Here is a 20,929-nt window from a genome sequence, read left to right as displayed (position 1 = left end):
GAATCCTACATTACACTTTTAAAGAAATAATTTGTTTTTTTTGTGTCAAAAAAACCTCAAAACCAAAACAAAACTACTTCACAACAGATGTAACAACAGATACTAGAACTATTGTGCAAATATGACTGTTGCGACTAGAGGAAAATATCCTATTAGAGTCTCCTAAATTCTTTAATGACATCTGTCAGCTTGAATCGGTAAAGTCGAGGTGTAACATGCCGTCATAAATTCACCGTTTTGCTCCATTAGATATATAAAACAGTCCAAACCTCACATCAATATCAAATCAATGGATCTATAACCTAAGAGAGACTTTGCCATAACAATTCTCTGCAGTCTAACTCTTATAATTAAAATATGCATTTCAGAGATGTAACCAAATATACATTTGATAAGATATGACGGTCTTCTAGTGTCTTGAAGGCCCAACTCTGCCTACAAACACACCCAGATACAGTACTGATTACCCTGCAGGTTCCACATGCCAACTGTGTTGTACGAGACTTGTTGTGTGCTCTCCAGCCACCAATTGTAGGCCGCCCAGTCAGATATTTATTACTATTGATCTAGCTGGTCCTGGCTGGAGACTTTTGTTCTGCCGGCTCGAGGCTCTGACCTCAATTAAGTTATGAATTTCTATCTGATAGACTGGGAGCGCTTGGGGCCTGCCGTGGCCGTGCTACCACGCTGGATTAATTAGAATTAGCGGTGCTGCGAGTCGCCCTCCCCGCCTCATGGATCATGTTGTTTTAATACAAAGTAGAGGCGGAGGCAGCGAGGGATGGAGTGAAAGGAACGGGAGCCGGCGGGGGGAGGGGGAGGAGTGACGAGGAGAGGATGTAAGCGAAGAAGAGAGGGAGAGAGACAGACGGAGAGGCATGAGTCTCGTATGAGCATGTGTGTGAAACCTGCGCAGCCCCCTCTTACTTTAACAATGTTTCCTTCCTGACATTGTGTTTGTGTTGTGATAACCTGCATCTCACCTGTCTTTTCTCTTTGTCAGACTAATCCCGACCTTTTTGACTCTAGTTCACACGAATTGGCATGTCCGCTCTTTAAATGCATATTTCCATGGCAACGCTTATTGGGAGGACTGGAGGAGGGTTTGGGATTTCCACCTGAAAACAAAAGTTGTGTGTGTGTGTGTGTGTGGGATGAGGCTTATCTCTGAGTGTGAGATTACAGCGTCTGGACAGAGAATGACCACAGGGAGAGCGGACACACACAAACACACATCTACAGTCATGTGAGAACACACCTCGCAACTTTTAGTCGTACAAAAAGAAACATATAGTCACCAAAAATCACCTCAACTCCACAGACTCCTAAATTCAAATTTCATTGATTATAATCTTATTCTTAAAAAGGACAAGGCTGGCATTATTCTATATTTTTATTACTGTCATCAAATCCCATGAAAAGATCAACACCAAAAACCGGTGAGTCTATCTCTCAATACTTTCTGGCTTCTGTACCTCGTCAGTGGCTCTCAGCCCCAAGTCCAATCGCTCCTATAGACAGGTCACAAATACACAGTTTCATTTTTAAAAAAGGGTAAATGAGTTTCTTTAACAGCTGAGCACTGTAGCTTTTAGCAAATGTTGCTCAAACAGGAGTACATTTGTTGGGGACTACTTTCGGACGTGGAGCTAATGAGTATTTACAGGAGCAGGACAGTGTATATGGGATTGAGTCTAATTAAACTACAGTACATGTTCATCATAATGAGGGAACCTGTCAGTGGAAAAGTCTGGCTTTTTTGTGAGCTATATCAGACTGTTGGTTTTCATCTTTATTGAAGAAATATGAAATATTAACGTACTAATCCTTAAACATTAATTTTATTGCTTTTTTGCCTTTATTGGAGAAATAACAGTAGAGAGGTTGGGATGTTAAGCACCAAAATGTCCCACCACACACACTTTTTTTGTTTGTTTGTTTCTGATACCTTTAATATGTTTTTGTTACTGATGCTGTAAAGCATCCTTTCATAATATCTCTTCAATTGTGCTAAATCTCCTGTAGACTCAACCTTGCTGTATGGTTTTTTTTTTACTGAATCAGGTCAGTGACTTACAGTTAGTGCTGGTCATTTGAAATGTTTTTATACTTGCACCAGTAAGAACTTCAGACTATCTTGTCTGAACACAAAGAAGTTGAAAAAAGACCTTTGCCTAAAAAAAACAAACCAAAAAATGTTAAATTATTTAAATTAGGAAATATCTAAGAATAGAAAAAGTAAACAAGACTATGAATCTGACCAAGCATTCAAACTTAGCTTTCAGTACTCCGTGTCAGAGACACCCAGTCCTGTTTGTAATGTCTTTAAAATCATTATTCTCTTCCTGTTTAAACAAAACTTAGTAATAGATGCTAATTATTGAGTTTCTGCTGTCTGATCCGTTTTCACTCTAGTTGTGATATGATGGAATGTCTCAAACTTAAGCCTACGTCTGTTTAATGCTCTTAAATACATTCTAGCACACAAAATATCAGAATAGGTCCAGTGTTTAAGCCTTAATTTCCATTATTACATGAAGTGGGGCTTTATTGTCATCTTTCTCACAGTTGCTACTGTCTGCCCCACTTTCCTGCTGGTGTATTAGCTGAGGGAGCAGTGATACTGCGAGGACGGGGAGGGGAGGGGCTTAATGTACAGTACCAACACCGGGGCCTGATCTACAGTTGGCAGGTGGCAGAGCTGTGATCTGTGTATTCAAACACACATACAGCTACCTATTGTAGTCCCCTCCCTGCCTTGATCCAGGATTAACTATCAAACGAGCCCTTAATGCAGGTTACCAGGGTTTGGGAACAATTCACTGAAACCATCAGTTGATTAATTTCAAACGATTTCCTCCTCTGCCAGGCAAATAATAATACTTTTTGTTTTAACTCTCAAGTCCCCCTCCCCTTTTTAATCAACAAATTAAACATAAATCATGTTTGATCTTTATTTACTGGTCGCTCTGCAGTTGGTAGAGGTCAAGAGAGATTACTGGTCGCTCTAACAGCCTGCAAACAACCCAAACATTTCTCCATTCCTCTCATGAACACACACACACACAACCTCTCATACGCCTCCTTTCCTGTCAAAGGGGGCTTTGAAAAGCAAAAGCAAAAAAGGATAGATGCATGAAACTGTCCATCAAATTTTACGTTTTCTCCAGTAAAGCAAAAACCCTCCTTTCCTTCTTTTCTTCGTTTATCCCTCCTTTCCTTGTTAACTTAACTCTGATTTAAAAAAGCAAGAGGATGTTCAAGCAAGTTCTAATGAGAAGCATATCGTTCTGTAAGTTTTACATAGTGAGATAATTTGGCATTGCGACAGACTGGTATGATTTAGCGGACTATATTTTTCTCTCAGCCACCTCTTTGCCACCTCATAAATCTGCTTCCAGTAACTCTGCAGCAGAGGTCCAGTTTCTTTAATATTCAGACTTCTCCACAGCTGGCTTCCTCTGACACCTGAGAGACAGGCGGGGAGAAACGATGGCCTGATGGGCCGAATGCATGAATTCAGATTAGGCTTGTGCTCTGATTGGCTTAAAAAGTCTCCCTCTGATACACAATTTGAAGTTTTCTTTCCTTAACTTTCATATATTTGCTCAAAAAGCCCCCCCCCCAAAAACAAACTTTTAAGCAGAACAGGATTTTAAATAATGAAAATACGTCTGAAATCTCTCAATTACTGTCATCTTTTCTCTGTTTGCTCTCTTACAAATTCAGGAGGGAAGAAGGAACATTGGATTATTTCCCTCTTTGTATTTTGATACAGAAAGAAGTAGAATCAGACAAAGAGTGTGAGTGTGTGGGAAATAAATTAAAAGTCTACTCGATTCAGCCATCCAATATCGCTGGGCTACCTGGGCAAAGATTTATGTTTCCTACTTTGACTGCTGAAAAATCTTGGCACATGGAGATATCAATTTATATTTTAATGATAGATACATGATTGTAAATACGCTACACCTTACAAAAGGACAAAAGCCTCTCTCTATACATCAACCCTCCTCTACTGTCATTATCTTGATATGGCTCTAAATCATCAGTGAAGTGTTTCGTAGTTATCCTGCTGTTAAGTCTTTTATGAACCATTCACCACAAATCCGCCCCCTCCCTGCAGCGTTCAAAACAAAAGGGGCCACGCATGACCACAAAAGAGAAAGTCATTTGTGAAATGTCCTGATTATGTGGGTTGTGCAACGTAAAACAATTTGCCTGATTACTTCCAATTGATTCGGCCTTACAGTTAAAGCCTCAGTGTGCAGCCCCGCTGAACTGCACGGTGTCGTGCCGCTGGGCGGACGGAGGAGTAATTTCTCCGATGTGCAGCTGAGCCAGCTTACAGCCAAAGCTAAAGCCTCCTGGATGCGGCTAAACCTTACGGAGGCTAAACACTAGGCTAGCTACCAGCTAACTCTGTCTGCTAAAGCCCTGGAGGATTTGTCTGTGGCACAAAGTGAATTAAAGGTGACCTTCTGGAGGGGATGGAGAGAGAAAAGAGGAGGGCAATGGGGATGCTGGACATGTCAACATTTGCCTTGGGGTTTGCATGTGAGCACAGCAGGAATTATAAAGCTCCTGCCACTTTCCACTCTTTCCCTCCCTAATTCCATCTATTACAAACACTGATATCAGCTCACCCACACTCACACACACCTCAACACACAAGGATGGCCACTAGACATCCTAGTGAAAATCTTTTAACGCATCCTATTCTTTGTTGAATTCACGCCATCGAACAAACACATTATAATTCTCTGGGTGGGTAAACTCAAACCATTTTTATTGTGTGATTGCAAAAAAAAAAAAAAAAAAACTGTGCCATGCATGACTGCGTGTAACTGCAAATGAAATTGCACATGAATGAAGGTTAATATTCTTCCGCCACCTAAAAATCTGTTCTTGAGTCCATCTCTCAAGTATCCTAATTTATGCAATTATAGACGTGGAGTCTAATAACGTAATTAGTTGTTGTTCCATAAGCCTCCGTTACACAATATTTTTTTTCCCATTAAGGGTTTCTTTCATTGACCTTCTAGAAAAGCTGAAACATAATAATGGTGTTTTCTATAAATACACACTGTAAGTCAAAAACTCAAAAATTCACACATAGTTCACAATCTGTATCAGACTGTACTGCACTTACAAAACATCACACCAGCCGGTGTATTGTGAGTCATTTCATGTTGTATTCTGATTGGGTTGTTGTAGTGGCAGCAGCCAAATCGCTCGTCAGTGGACGTGTCTCACAGTGTGATTCAAGACCATCGTTTTGGATTAACGACCAAAGATTTTATCACCTTTCTCTCATGATTGTCAACTTTTTTTCCTCAGGTGGGCCGAGCTCACGCAGTGTAAAGGGGTTTTTAGAGGGATGATTTAGTTTGAACTGCATGTGAAACACCCAGAAAGAGAGGGAAAAAATGTTGCTCACCTGACTGTTGATGTCTGCTTTGTGCTGCAGTAGTACAGACACCAGCTCCTTGTGTCCTCTGTCACAGGCCCAATGCAGGAGAGCCCGACCCTGCAAACACACAAGTACCAGATGATTATTAGAAACAGGCATAAATGGCATGTGCAGAAGGTTAAAAAGATAGTTTAAATTAACTCTTAGTCTGAGGCTGTCAGTTCAGACTGAAACACTGACATCCTCCTCACCCTCCTCCTCCTCCTCATCCTTCTTCTCCTACACTTCCTGTGCCTCAAAGTTAACTGGACTTCACTCAGTTTCTTTGCTTCCAGACAAAATAAATTATGCACAACCATTCAGAACTCAGAGAATTCCATAATGACCTGCGGACAGAGTGACAAGATACGTGGAAAGCTATGTGTGTGTGTGTGTGTGTGTGTGTGTGTGTGCAAAGAAGAGCAATAGGTGGAGACCGAGGACTCAAGGACAAATTGCAGAAACCTGCACAGTCCGTAAAGCTTGATTGATGGGAGGCTACGCACAAGACAGGAGCCACCCCGATCAGCAGCCCCCTACCCTACATCACATAGACACACACACACATATATACAATACACACATACACACACCATCCTTTCCTAGGTCCAAGATCCTTGCTCTAATAAAACCACGCAAGCTCATTTTTCAGTGAGACCAATTAGGTAAAGCAAACTCTCCAAGTCCAATTCTGTTGCTTAAATCATATTGATCACCATGGCTGCATGTTAAAATTGATACTTATGAGCCAGACCAGAATACCAATAAGTTGGTCCCTCACTCTCCCAGTCCCTCTCGCTTCCCTGCTCTCTTCCAGGTGTGCTGCTGCTGACTGCTGGCTGCATTTTCACTGAAAACCAGAGTTTGCCGGTTCCAACAGAGTATTAAGTGAGCTCTGGGGGAGCTGCAGGGATTCATAATAGACTGAATAACTGGAGTATTCGAAGTTGAGAACACATCATGTTAATAAAAATTTAGAGTTTGGGCCACGCTTGACGTTAGTACACTAATAAAGACCTCTTCTCATCAGGGCTGATATAGCCTTTTATCTATGAAGGTTAAACCCCAACACTCTCTGCTCAAGTAGACAGAAAAGTAGTTTTTTTGAGGAGTTGGGAAAACTCCTGGTCACCCTGGAAGACAAAGGCACATTTTGTAAGAGTATATACACAAACACACCCTGGTCAGCTTATTTATGCAAAATGTATGTGCAGTCTCTCCATATCTCCATAGCCTTGTAGTTTTGCATGTTTGAGTTCATTTGCAACAGTAAGTATACAGTGTGGGCAAAGCATGCTAGCATATCCCACATCTGAAAAACGTCAACATACTAGAATACAATAACACATTTCACTGGTATAGTACCTTTCCTGCATGAGATGCAGTTTATAGTAATTAGATTATTGAAGAATACTGAAAAATGAGAACAGATTAATGAAAGGCAAGATTAAAAAGGATGATTCCTAAACTATTGGATATAAATTGAGATACTCTTTAACACTTTTGGTCAATAAAAAGAGAAGGTTGCCTCTCTAGACTTCTTTGTTTGCTTTGATTCCTGGAACACTTAACAAACACTTGATGTGCACTTCTCCACATGCTGCTTCAGAAGTGGTTTTCAAAGCATATCTAAGTGTGTCCATAATTCAGCATCTTCAGTAACAGTTCATTTGGCGGTAATGCACCTATGAGTTGGTTTTATCATCTGTAATAAGAAAATATGACATTGAAAGTGGGCGGATGCCTGGAAGCTCACCTACGAGCCCACCAAGTGTAAGGCAATGAGTCCAGAGAGAGGAATCCATCTCATCCTGATCTCATTAAAAATCAAGCTCAGCGAGCAGATGGAAGTTCAAGGACTATGCATTGACAGAAAAGTTCAGTGGACCCACCATCTGTCTAACATCTGCAAACGTGCTGGACAACATCTCGGAGTATTGCGTAAGTTGACCAACAAGCTTGATCCTAGAGGCAGAGTCAACGTCTACAATACCCAGATCAGGAGCATCATGGAGTACTCCCTGCCTTCCCTGGATGAACACAAACCACTCTTAGGCAGCTAGATATCATCCAGAAAAAGGCACTAAAGATCATTGGTGTGGATAAGGACTATGCCCTAAAGGACTGTGCCATCACCAAGCTGAGCCACTGCAGAACAGTTGCTGCAACAACTGTTCTTTTCAAGATGCACACTCCGAACAGTCCAGCAGACCTGAAAGCACTGCTCAGCTCATGTCTCAGGTTGAACCACATGGAGGTTTCCACCAACTCATGCCTTGTCACTTTCAGGGCTAACACCAACTGCTTTGACAGGAGCTTTCTCCACTCTGCTGTAACAACATGGAACAGCCTTCCCCCCCTGCTGTCGTCGGAGACATCACATCAAGTAGTGTTCGTGCCTTCAAGAAGAGACTGAACAAACACCTCCTCAGCACAAGACTGCGAGCCTAAAGCTCAAGGACTTTCAAGTATATACAAATCAGCCTAATATATATTCCTGAGTAGCTGCAGATCAGTGGTAAGTTCTCTGAATGGTATTCATGAAGCTTGTATCTGTAAAAGCATAAAAAAAGTTATCAAATTCATGAAATGCTGGATTCTAGCAACTGGGCTTTTTGTAAAGCCATTCTTCTTTAATCAGTTGATTTCACAGTTAAACACGTTTTCTACTTTACATAAATAATAAAATGTACAATAATAATAAGATTGTCAGGGCTATGAAATGAAAAATGAGAGAGCAACAATGATTAAAGTAATCAAACACAACATAGTGATGACAAATAAGGTAAATATATAAAATAGCTAGCATTTCCCAAACTAAAAGAATGCAGTAGAGAGCAATAAATGGTGATCATATTTCCTTAGAGCTGTTAAGGTTTCATTTGGGGTTTGTGTCACCTGTGATTTGTTTTAGAAAGAAAGAAATGATTTAACATCTATTTTACTCATGAACAATGCAAATGCACATTGTTGGCGTGTCCAGTTAGGTTATAACTGGTAATTCTCAGAAAATCACCTTTTTAAAAAAAAGGCATTAATGAGCAATTTCCATGAATGACAGGAAGAATTCATTAACCAAGCATGCTCTACTATGTTTCTGAAAAAACTTCCATACAATTTCAGTCCATACAGGTGGATATTTGGCTCAGTCAGATCCAAAGTGTGGGTTTTGGACAGTCTCTCTCTCTCTGCCTCTGTCTGTCTGAGCTGTAGAAGCAGGCGAAGTTTCTGGCTGATGTGATGAAACTTCACCACTGCCCTCTGCTGTTGAGCAGGCTGCACTGCAGGTGAGCAGACAACAATGACAGCGGACAGACAAAGCTTTCTCTGCAGAGGGCCCTAAACCATCTGGCCTTCGAGTGGGGAACTCACCAGCCAACTGCCTGCTTATCTGAAGAATGGCTGTGATGAAAGAGCGGCAGGGAGCGAGCCATTTGGCCCGGCCGATAATGAATCAAGGACAGAAGAATGGATTTCGAGGTCAATCCGGAAAACACCTCACGATGGTAATAGCTGTTCACGCAAATTACGCATCTTAGCCTGAGGAGAGGTTCCCATGTGTTTGTGGCTTCAGATTGAAAGCGTTATGTAACGATTGCAAAAAGAGCTGCATGAACCATACTCCAGTAACCGGTATTTTTCATGATACTCCACAGATCACTTTTAGATTTTCTTTTCACAAGGGGTCAGCACACAGAACACTTGAGCAGGGCGACTTCCTCCTAAAATGAGGGTTGATCATACATCCTCTGGTGAAAGGTTGATTTACCCCCTGCTGTCTAACACCCACATTATGTATAGACATTACAGTGTTTCATGGTAATACTCTATTCATTTACAGTAACACTATTTATAGCATCTTTCCTATATCATCTATACATATTTCTTGGTGCTGTTTTTTTGTACTTACCTCTTCATCTTTAGTATTGACATCCACTTTCTGGGAGCTGATGGCCTTGCTGATGTGGTCGATGTTATTTTCTCTGCAGTAATCAAAGATGTTCTTATCCTCTTCCCTGAGAGTGATACAGAAATAGAAAACAGAAAGAGAGACGGAGAGAGAGAAAGAGAGAAAGGTCCAGTTTAGATTCTTGTCTATGATTTCACAGGAATTTCTTTTGTGTTGCTGATCGCTTGAAAAAATATATAATTGAGAAAACCAAAAGTAACATCCCTACATTTACTGTGCTGGTTATGCTGAATAAACCACAGGTTTCATTGGAACTACTTTCTATTGAAGAAAGTGTGCCAATGAAAACTGTCAATAACACTGATGTTGCTGTTGATTTTTATCGCTGTTGATTTTTATTGAATCTTTCAAGGCTGTGAGCATCAGAAACTAAATAAAATCAATTCCTTTTGTACTGGCAGAAATCTCAGAGATGGATTTCTCAAAAAAAAATAAAACTACTATCTGAATAGCTAGAAAGTGAGTTAAGTGGGAAAATATGTTCTTGTGTAATTTGGGTGAACCGACCCTTTAACCCACCAGCGTGTCCATTCCAGTGCTTCATGTGAAAATTGTGTGCACACACAGGAAAGCAAATAGCATGTTCCAACAGTATTTAGTCATCAAACACACAGACAGATAATATAAAGTAGTCTCTCTGTCTCATACACAAGCAGCAGCCGCACGTGCCATATCCCTTGGGAACACTGGCACACACACACACACACGCCGGCACCATCCCACCTCTGATTATATCTCTCTAATCACCTCCTGGCATTGGGGACAGGAGTGAGTGCTGGGGGGAGGCAGGGTGCAGTCGTGGTGGAGGTGGTGGTGGTGGTGGTGGGGCTGTTGGGTGAGTGGGAGAGAAGGGGCGAAATCTCATTTAGAGCTTTACGCCTTCCCCTCCCTCCTACCCATGCCGGCCATTCAGATTAATTGAATTTAGTGCTCTATTGTCTGACAGAAACCCCACATACCCGCCGCTGTACCACTCCCACGCAGTAAGTCAGTCATCCCCCAAGGCCAAATACCCCAGTTCCCGTCTCTGACGCCTGCTCTGTTGCTTACGTGTCCCACAGCACCCACCTGGCTCCAGCCGCACAGGAGCCAACGTGGGGCTGTTCCACCACAAACATAGAGGGTGTTGTTTAGCTTGGTGGGGAGAGAGTGGCCTTAACACTGTCAGGGTTTAGAGGTACAATTATCTTACACTGCCAGTCCTCTGTTAGCCTGGTGAAACAGAGGAGGCTATGTAAATTCATGCATAAAATGTCAGATTGAAGAGTGAGGAAACAGCAGGCTGAGATCTTCAGGGTTCATTAAATATCTTAGAAATAAAACGATCTTCAGGGAAAAAGAGCTTAAAGTACTATTTTAGTAAATGGTATATATTCAATGACTGTAGCTAATGTTTAGGCCGTCACCACCTAACTAAAGTTATCACAAGTAGGGATGTGTCAGCATCTGGGTGGCTTACCACCTCTGCTACATGATTTCCTGAGGGAAACCCTGAACTTGTTTGTACCCACCAAAAAACAAATTAGAGGTACTTTTAGACAGTGGTTGTTTTTAAACTTGTGACCAATCAAATGTCTCTCTCAGGATTTCTAAAAATCTCTTTATCTCATGACCGGATTTTCATAACTCTTCTGTGAGCTTAAAGAGAAGGGGGGCGGGGCACATAATACTTTGGTTATTTATCAAGTCTGTGACGGTTCTCCGTCACCCAGGTAGAGTAAATATATCCAAAAGTGTTGAGCAACTAGACTTGTAGTAGATTCTTGAAGACGTCTCACTTCTCATCCAAAAGGTTTCTTCAGTTCTGACTGACTGGTGGGGAGTCTCAGTTATTTAATCTCTGTAGGGTTGTTGAAGTCACGTGTGGTTTTGTTAGTCCTCTTGTCTGTCATGTGACTGTTGTTAGAGACTGTTTTGGATGAGAGGTGAAACATGTTCAAGAATGTACAAGTCCAAATGCTCTTGACTCAACAGAGAGAGAGAGAGAGAGAGAGAGAAAGAGAGGGGTATGACATGCAACAAAGGTCCAAAGCTGGAGTCGAACCAGTGGTTATGTGGCATACACTGTAACCATTCGGCTACCAGGGCGCTCCGACTCAACACTTTTTGACGTTATCTATCACACTTGGAGAAGTTAAAATAGCAATACTAACAGGAATCAAGAGTGATTTCCAGCATCACTGACAAGCTTTCTGTAAAGGCTGTTTGTTTCTGTTCAGACAATGACATGTCGAGTTTGATACCAAGAACAAGAGTTTGATCAGAAAATCAAAGCACAGTTCTTCAGTCACAGAGAGATCCACTGCCCATTCCTCCACTCACAACTACAACTTAAAAACTATGCGCTACTCACAGGCAACACATTTTACTGTTTAAAGAGACAATACAGTTCCAAAACTGACACCAATAGCAGACACAAACAAAGTTTTGTCTCCTGTTTTCTTTAATGAACCTCTGTACTTCTCTTTCTTCAGCTTTCCATCGACATGCTCTCTCTCTCTCTCGTTCCTGCCCTCCCTCTCCCCGACGTCTCCTCATCAGCCCGTGATGAATTATGAATAACTCATTACACTTTTATCACTGCTAGGTTATGTATGAGCACATTAATTTACATACTCCTGATTACCGCCGCTATGTTTATTCATGAGTCTCCACGCTACGGGCCACGCCCACTTCCTTGTCTGATGGCCATGGTGACCCCGAGCGTCCCTGATGTGTGGCCGCCATCCGTCTCCCCTGGCAACTAATCAATAGGCCAGCTCATCAGTCTTTCGTCGATGGTCGGACAGGGCTGGCCTGACGGGCGCATGACACATGCTCACGTATATAAAAGCACAAGCACACGCACACACACCAATAAGTATGTAGTGTACAGTTATATAATATAAACAACTGCTAAAATAAAGCTTACATATGAGTACAACTATACAACCAACACCTGCATATAGTCTATACCACAGTGAGAAACATGAATCCACACAAACGTGCATGCACGCAAACACACAGAGGCTATAAACAAACACATGATTAATGTGTCTCCTATAAATGACGTGACATCAACAGTGCCGCAGTGCATGCTGGGAAGGTCACAGGCTACTCTGTCATCACAACAGCTGGGGTACCAAGGGTTTTGTGTGTGTGTATGTGCAAGTGTTATGTGCCCACATGTGTGTGTCCAGTCTGGTGTACTGGCAGATATGTCCTTCATCCATCAGGCTAAACTGGCCACAGCGGTAGAGAACACTCATCTACCTGGCCTGAGCTTCACTCATCAACACCGCAGCCACATTATCCATCACACACACACACACACACACACACACACACACACACACACACACATACACACACACATACACAGATACATGGGCCTATACAATCTGTCATCACATCCCCTATAGGACTCTGGTCTTCACTCTCAACATGGCTGAGCTCCATGGAAGTACGAGAACCAATGAGAACTTGACTAACTCAGCGCCGGCTTCCAGCAAAGTGTCCAGACAACAAAGCCTCCAGTGTTTATCAGAATCCCTTTTCAAGGTGGGTGAGAGAATTACAAATGTAGCATTCAAAGCCTCCTCAATCACACACTGATCAGCTCAGTAATCCGGGGATATTGCTAATCAATCCTGCATTTATCAATACAGACACACACACACACACACACACACACTTTAAGAGCAAGATGAGCAGTGAGCAATGCAATTAACTCTCTGTCTGGTTATCAGGTGCTTAGCTGTTTAATATGGAGTGGGTCTGTGTGTGTGTTTGCGTGCAGGAAAGAGGAAATTGGAATGCAGCGGAGCAGTGAGTGTGACAGTTCCGGCAGGTTATGCATGGATTCGAATGCAATCGTGGCGACGTATAGCGGCAAGTGTATGTTTGTGCGCACACGCATCTGCATAGGTGTGTGTACGTGACATGTTAATGACTTCCTTCTCTCTGGTTTCCCTCGGGGCATCGTTGCTACCGGATATCACCGAGGGGAGCGTCGTACTGGGAACCTGCTGTACCTGCTTCCCCCTGCTGTACCCGCCGTGTCTTCATCACCCTCCCCTCCGCCCCAACTACCCCCTCAATCGTAACGTAATTAAAAAAGGGAGACTCTGGCCGCCGCTTCCCAAGACCATGCATACTAATCACATACAGCCATTTAGGAGGAAAACCTGCAGGATTCACACGTCTCATTTTCATCTCCAAAAAGGCTCTTTTTTCATTGAAATGAAGATGAGGTTTTTAAGCTTGAGTAAGTCTGCCAGGCAAGAGTAAATGGAGAATATAATCCATTAACATAAATCAGAACTGTATGACGTCTCCGGGATCTAACTGCAGTTACGGTCTGTTGAATATAATCAAATACAGCATCAAGACTTCTGGTTAACAATGCCAGACTCAGACCGAGTTGACCTAAGCATTAAATAAGTGGTGATTCAAAACCGGAACAAAAAAGCTGAGTCTATTCCAGCACCATTGTGAACTGAGAAAGTGCTTTTAGATGCTTTGGCATCTGAAAACACAATCAAAGAACACAGAGTTGTGTGTGTGTGTGAGAGATGCGTACAGAGTCAACAACATTGTGAAACTCATGTAAACAATACACTAAGAAAATTCTGATGTGTGGTTGTCTGTGTTTGCATGTGCGCATGTTTGTTCCACTTCTGATGTAAATACCTGATCATCTCCTCTTGGTATAAAGAACTGACTGCTGCTCCTCCGAAACCTGTTCTCCTTTCTGCTCCTCGTCTTTCCTGTCAGATGAGAAGCAGTCACACGTTAAAGAACATCATCCACTTTGCACACAGTTAAAACTAAACATGTCACATTTACAGTACAGATGTTGGTGACTGTTGTTGACAAATGTACGTCTTGTGCAAGGAAAGCTGGTTAAAGTGTACGACTTTACCATAGTTTAAACACAATCCTAGTCTATATTGGCTTAGTTCTGCAGTCTGAGTTGCTACCCAACATATGGACAGAGGCATTGACCTCACCGTGTTGTGTGTGCAACACAATACAAAAGGCCTGGATTCATCTATTCACTGTGAATGACTATAGTTTTTCACCTATAGCCTTTGTAAAGTTAATGCCAGAGATGAACTGAAAAATGTGAACATGTGAGACAAGCCTCTGAGGCTTAAGTCATGACCTCACTGGTAATAAATGACCAACAACATGCATGAGAACAATATAAAATATATAGTGCCTTAATTTGTGACTCTTGTAAATCTTTTTTTCATTCTTTTTTTCAAATTTCTTATTACATTCAGTTCAGCCGAGACTTTATTACCCAGCCTATTCTTTGCTGACCAACCTTGACTCACAAAAGAACCCACACAAATCTGATTTCAGAAAATGGGAAGAGTGGGGGAGAACATGACAAGCGAAGCAAAACAACTGTGCGTGCGCTTTTGGGACAACCTAATTCACTTCTGAAACTCAGAATATTCGCTGATGCACTGGCCCTGCTCCTCTGCAGAATAATGTAATATAAAGCCAATGTCTGCTCAACAATTGAGGCAGGAACAGAGGTCAAATTCTGGCTATTATTCTCTTCCTTGCTTCTCTGTCTATGCACTCCTACTTACACCATTTTAACTGTGCTTCCACAAGAATGGCCACTGCCACGCTATGATGCTTTGTTAACACTAATACAATCAGCTTCTTTTCAGGGGAGCATTTGTTCGTTTGCTGGCCTGTCTGCCGGACTCCCTCCTGGCATTGTGCAACTGTGGGGCAGAGTCAGCGAGTATGCCCCGGCAGCATGCCCGTAGAGAAAAGAATATGTCAGGAATGGACACGTGGTTGACAGTGATGCTATTAAAGAGACATAATGAGGAAGGGGAGCAAAGAAATGCGAGGGATAGGGGTAATAAAAGAGCGGAGGGGTTAAAGAAGACAGTGGGGGCAGAAATAATAGAGGAATAGCAGGTAGCATAGAGGTGGAGAACAAAGAGGGAGGAAGATAAGGAACAGTAATGAGAAGGTGAAGGAAAACAGAGGGAAAGTAGACAATGGAAAGAAAAAAAGTGTGAGCAATGAGACACTACAGTAGGTCACCCAGGACATGTGACGGGCTTTTTAAGGAACACATGAATGTATTCTTTTGCCTCTGAATTCCAGAAAAAAACAACCTTATACAATTTCTCTGGGGCTCTGCTTGTAGAGTGTTATGTGACTGTGAATCCAGCCCCCTGTTTAGAGAGTATACTACACATCTAAAGGGAATCCAGTCACTCAGACGTCTGCCTTGTGTGGACATGGCAGGCATGTTCAAGATGTGAAGCTTCCCAGTTTTGCCCTTCCTCATTTTCACTTAATTACAAGCTATGGTAACCTGTAGCCCTGACACCAGGGGCCAGCTGTATCAAGTTTTTCTCTAGTTACATCAGCTACTACTGTACATCCAGATGATCCTTTTCTCATTATCTTCTAATTAATTGTTAAATACTTTCAACAATAAAAATGTTCAGTACCTTCTGGACAGCAACATGTTTTTGGTGGTTACTACCATTGCTAGTAGGTAGGTATACAAAAAAATCCAAACAATCACATCAGCACAGCCCTTAAAATCAACCCCTCAACTTAAATAAAAGCGGCAGCCTCTCAACTTTGACGTAAGCAGGTTTTATTACTTAATAAAAATGCACCAAACTTAGCTAAAAGGGACAGTTTTTTTCTGAAACAAAGCAGACTAAAGTCTAGAAACTATTTCCTTACTGATCGCACTACAACAGCCATGTTAATAGTCAAACTTTCTTTATTTTCAAAATGAAAACCTAGTGTCTGCTTGAATTGTATCAGACTCTTCTCTGACAATAATTCTGACGAAATGCTAAAAGTAAACGTCACCTTTGTACCTGTAACATGATGAAATTGCAATACTGGAGTCCAGTCATTAGATTGCTGCTTGCTGCTACTGTCTTCAGTGCTATTAGTTTTAGATCATCCTTTGAAAATGTTGTCTTTAAAAACTTAAAGCAATATGAATAGTATACGCCTTACATCCATGCAGAGCAAAACTATGTCAGTCTGCCTTATTAAATACCAGAAAAGTATAAATTTTTAAACACATATTTTGATGTTAACATGACGAGTTTGTTCTTCAGTGTTCCAATAATGACGCCCTTCCAAACTAAGCAGACAGTACAGAGTTGTTGTTGTAACCGAATGCCCCAAATGACAGCCTGTCCATGGCAACCCAACTCTCCTGACACAGTCAAATGACATAACAGAGGAGTGTGTAGAGACATAAACAGTGTCACTTGTCACATCTCAGAAGCCATACTATGACAGTTTCTTGAATTATTCATTACTCAAAATATCAGCTATTGAGGGAGTTAACATAACCTTCTCATGTATCTTTCATGCTACGTGGGCAGAATAAAGAGCCACAGAAGGTCCTGGAACAAAATGACACAGTGACACTGACCTCTGCTGGACAATGTGCTGCACTGCATTCACATTGAATGTTTTCATATTTGTCATTCATTTTTTCTGACCATAAAACAGACATGAGTCAAATCACTGTGTTTATTTTTACTCTAAAGAGTTGTTTTAGTCAACCTGAGGTGCCACCCACCTGGCACCTACTTAACATTTCGTTGTTAAGTAGGGAAGTTATTATTCACGTAACAGTATTTTGGGAGCTTCTAAACAATATTCTCTGATTGCATCAATTTGATCTGCTGCTCAGTATCAACGACATCACCCTTTAAACAAGAATTAACGAGCTGCAGCAAACAACACAAATATGTATTTGACAAAGTCTGCATTAAAGGCTGTGGTTTACCATTAGTGTTGTTTCCATCATTCACTTAAGAGGGTTTTCTCTCTTTCTTTTATAATAGGCGTGTCTATAACTTTTTTACACTTTGCTTTGTTTTGGAATCCACTATATCAGAAGATTCAGAATATACAAAGTTGCACAGCGTAGTACACAGCAGTAAAAGTCTTATTACCCTCTGGCTGCCTTCAGGGTCTAACACATTGACACAGGAAATGTACTCCTGCATCGCCTGCTCCGCCTCCATGTCTCCAAGCTGCTTCCAGGCTTGCCTGTAACGATATTAAAATGTTCATCACCATCACCACCATCGACAGTTGTAAACAAAAGGTGTGTATCTTTATCTGTACCAGGTATTGTGACATTTTACAAAGTTTTTAAAGTGGAAAAAGCACCAAAATAACTGAATAAACTGAAAATAGAATTAAAGGGATCTGTTATTAGTTATAGGTTGTTTTATACAGAGTTTTGGGAATGGATTTTGTTTCAGATGTTTCAGGGGAAAAGTGGTCTGACAAGGACAAGTTTAGTTTTAAGTTGTAGAAATCAGTCCTCATTATTTTAGCATGCAGGTGAATATGAACACGTATATGGTCATGCAAATGCTCTCTCTCTCACACAAGGGCACAGACACATTTACTCACTCACGCCACATAAGTTGCAATCCTAGATCTCGTTCATATATATACATGTTTAACATTTTTAAAATAGAAGCAAATTATTTATTAACACTCGATCACCAAATTTTGTCTACATACCATTTTCTCTGTCCTTCAAAGTCGAAGAAGCCAGGCTTTGCTGTGTTGCACTTTCCCACCTTGACCTGCAAACACAACAACTGTAATTTATTATGTGCAGTAGTATTAAAAAGTACTATTTTAACAGATGTATATCATCTCCCAGAGAGTCCAGCTTTGGAACAGTCCTCCAATTAGTATTCGGTCTGCTGACACTATTTCTGCTTTTAAATCCTGTCTTAAGACACATGTTTACAGACCTGCCTTTTCACCTGACAACTAATCTTATTTGTTTACATATTACAGCAAGTTTATTTTAATAAGTTTCACTTGTTTTACCTTTTGGATGATTTATTTGTAAATTTCTTTTATACAGTCTTTTAATTGTGTGCTTGTATTTTGTTGGTGTAGTCTTTTTCTTTTTATATTTATGATTGTTTTTTTTATGCTGTCTACGGAAGCTTGAAAAGTGCTATACAAATAAAATTATCATTATTATTATTATATGACAAGTATCTGGACCTAACCCATCAGTGATAATACATGCATGTTGAGAACTCACTGTATGTGCTTCTCATCTAAAGCCACGTGATAAAAAATATTTGGCCTACATGCCACAGTGACATCTCACCCGACACTCACCTGTTTGTATCTAGCATACAGGTACAGCAGCTGGTCCCTGCTAGCCGTCTGAACCAGGACTCCTACGCGATCGGCTGCCGACTCAAACTCCCGCTCCAGCTCCTCCCCCTCCAGCCGGTCCCCCATTTCCATCCCGCTGCAGTCAAATTTACCCAAACCCAGGTCCGAGTCCGAGTCTGAGCCCGCCCCACCAAGGGGCTCCCCTGTGTCGGGCCGGGCTGGGTCCGTACCTGAGCCCGTCGCAGTGTCCGGAGAGGACGACGGCGACATAGAAGCCATTGTTATTATTGTTTACAGCGTACCGTCACACACGACGATGAAAAGCGTTAAAGGCTCGCACAGACTAACCGTCTGGTAAATATTTGCAAAGGGTTTCGGCCACGGTTTCGTTATTTAAAGCGTTCTCGTTAAGAAATCCGTGACAGTCGGATTTATTTCCACCATTGGTCCGTCTTTGGTACTGTCAACTATTAAGCACCGGCTCAACCTACAGCAAGCAGAAAGGTTCCGGCTGCATTTCCGTCTCCGCTGCTCCGCCGCACTCCGGTAAGGAACATAGAAACAGGAAAGTAACCCACAGAAAGGCAAAAATGTTATTTAGGAACTGATGGCGTTTTAAATAGATTATATATAATGAAATAAAGTTTTTTTCCGGCGTTTTGTTGTTCATGGTCTGCATGGCAACCGCTTTCTTTTCGGTTAAAACAAGAACTGACATGACAACAGTTACCGTTAAGTTTAACGTTAGCTTACTACTAGCTAAAGTAACTTGAGAGAAGCTTATTGACGCTTTCAGTTAGTCAAAATGGGGCTCGTATGTCTTTAACATATGGAACATGCTCATATTATCACATACAGCTGTTATCATGGTCACTTTCTCGATGTTAAGTGTACCCTGACCTTCAATCTTGCTTTTTATTTGACTAACGTTTACGTCACACGGCCGCCAGGTGGTTGCCCCACAGCCCAACAGGTGAATATGCGTCTTTGGTATCAGCAGCTGTCCGTGTGCGTGTTCACTGGGGAGTATATCTGTGGCTTTAGACTTGTCTCAGTTTCGCGACCAACTACTTTTACTCTCACTCAACTACTAAGATGAGTGTTCTCGTCCAGTTTCAATCTCCAGGCCCTCAAACGTTTATTTGAACTCAAACTCATTTGATAGTACTGTATGTGGGAGTGTTTGACACCCTTAAAATGCATTAGCGCTGTATGTCCAGCAGATGCTGCTATTGGCGTGATGATGATGAAGATGGTGGTGGTCACCGGTCTTGTCACTGCAACAGGCGCGCAGCAGTTGTCCCAACGACAGCTCATTAAAGGACGACTTCACAATTTTTCAAGTTTGTTGTCATTACAGCGAGGTGCCCAAATGAACATTGAAACAGGGTTTTCATTCCTCCTGTTCATACTGACCATAATAAAAGCTAATATGTATATATGAAGCTAATATGAAGCATCACCTTAGAAAATTAGTCAAATCAATTAGATATCTTTTTTAGTCCCTCTTTTTCTTACTATGCTTCAGCTGCAGCTCAACAGGGAAACACTGTCCCAGGAAACACAAAGAGGGAATTTGATGCTAAAAAGACTGTAAATGTGGCAGATATCCACTTGATATGACTAACTCAGACTGCTGAAGCCTCATATAAGCTTCAGATAAACTTTTAAATGCTTTTTTGTAAAAAATGACTGTGTGGACACACTGTGGATTTTAGCTCCCATCACTTACATTGAAAGCGAACAACGAGGAAAACCTCTTTCAGTGTTTATATGGGCACCTGATTGTTGTTTTAAGACGGACTTGAAAAATTTTGACCCTATGCTTTAAGTTTAGTCAAACAAAACAAAATCGAACTTAATTGAGAGCTGAGTGAGCACGATTTTAAAATCGGCCAAACCAATACAATTGTTATGAAAACAACATTCTTCTGACATTCAAACACACACAACAGCACATCCAACAGGTTTAGACTTTTTTTTATTTCCACCCTCATTACATTGATTACATTTGCCATATAGCCTATTAGGGGAACTTTGGAGTATGAGTAACATAATGAGATCCTTTTGAAATATAAAGTAAAGTAATGGTAGCCTATTATCCTGCTCTCTTAAAAACTCCGCTTCTCCATAGCAAATGCCACAAACAAGGCTTCTGCATAAGCATCCCAATTTCTATGAATCACTGTCAGAGTTTCAAATTGTAAAAATACAGAAATAAACAGAAACTATGAAAACGTCTGATTATCCATAACTCTAACATGCCTTTATTTATCAGAAACACGTGCAGGAGAGAGACAAAGTAGAGAAAAGAGTTGAAGAAAGTCAGTCAGGATTAAAGAAAA

At 41.3% G+C, this 20,929-nt stretch overlaps 2 protein-coding genes across 3 annotated transcripts in view; one reads left to right on the top strand and one right to left on the bottom strand.

Annotated features, from left to right (window-relative positions):
• acbd6 (acyl-CoA binding domain containing 6) overlaps positions 1 to 19,056 on the bottom strand; it is a 31,256-nt gene extending 12,200 nt beyond the window's left edge. The window contains exons 1-6 of the mRNA XM_044362061.1: positions 18,585 to 19,056; positions 17,964 to 18,028; positions 17,381 to 17,477; positions 14,094 to 14,170; positions 9,363 to 9,468; positions 5,441 to 5,530 (exon numbers count right to left, since the gene is read on the bottom strand). Coding sequence (XP_044217996.1) covers positions 5,441 to 5,530; positions 9,363 to 9,468; positions 14,094 to 14,170; positions 17,381 to 17,477; positions 17,964 to 18,028; positions 18,585 to 18,863 — 714 coding nt within the window. The 5' untranslated portion in view covers positions 18,864 to 19,056. The remainder of the gene's footprint in view (positions 1 to 5,440; positions 5,531 to 9,362; positions 9,469 to 14,093; positions 14,171 to 17,380; positions 17,478 to 17,963; positions 18,029 to 18,584) is intronic.
• The window catches only part of xpr1a (xenotropic and polytropic retrovirus receptor 1a), a 71,675-nt gene continuing 69,792 nt past the window's right edge, over positions 19,047 to 20,929 (top strand). Inside the window, exon 1 of one of the 2 annotated variants that reach the window (XM_044362057.1) lies at positions 19,047 to 19,130. The gene's annotated coding sequence lies outside the window, so the exon portion shown is untranslated. Of the gene's footprint in view, positions 19,131 to 19,371; positions 19,558 to 20,929 lie in introns of those variants that run through there. The other variant, XM_044362058.1, reaches the window with a different exon arrangement.

This window comes from Thunnus albacares, chromosome 9 (genome assembly GCF_914725855.1).
Source record: "Thunnus albacares chromosome 9, fThuAlb1.1, whole genome shotgun sequence".
NCBI classification, from domain to species: domain Eukaryota; kingdom Metazoa; phylum Chordata; class Actinopteri; order Scombriformes; family Scombridae; genus Thunnus; species Thunnus albacares.
This window is presented reverse-complemented; position numbering and strand designations above follow the sequence as displayed.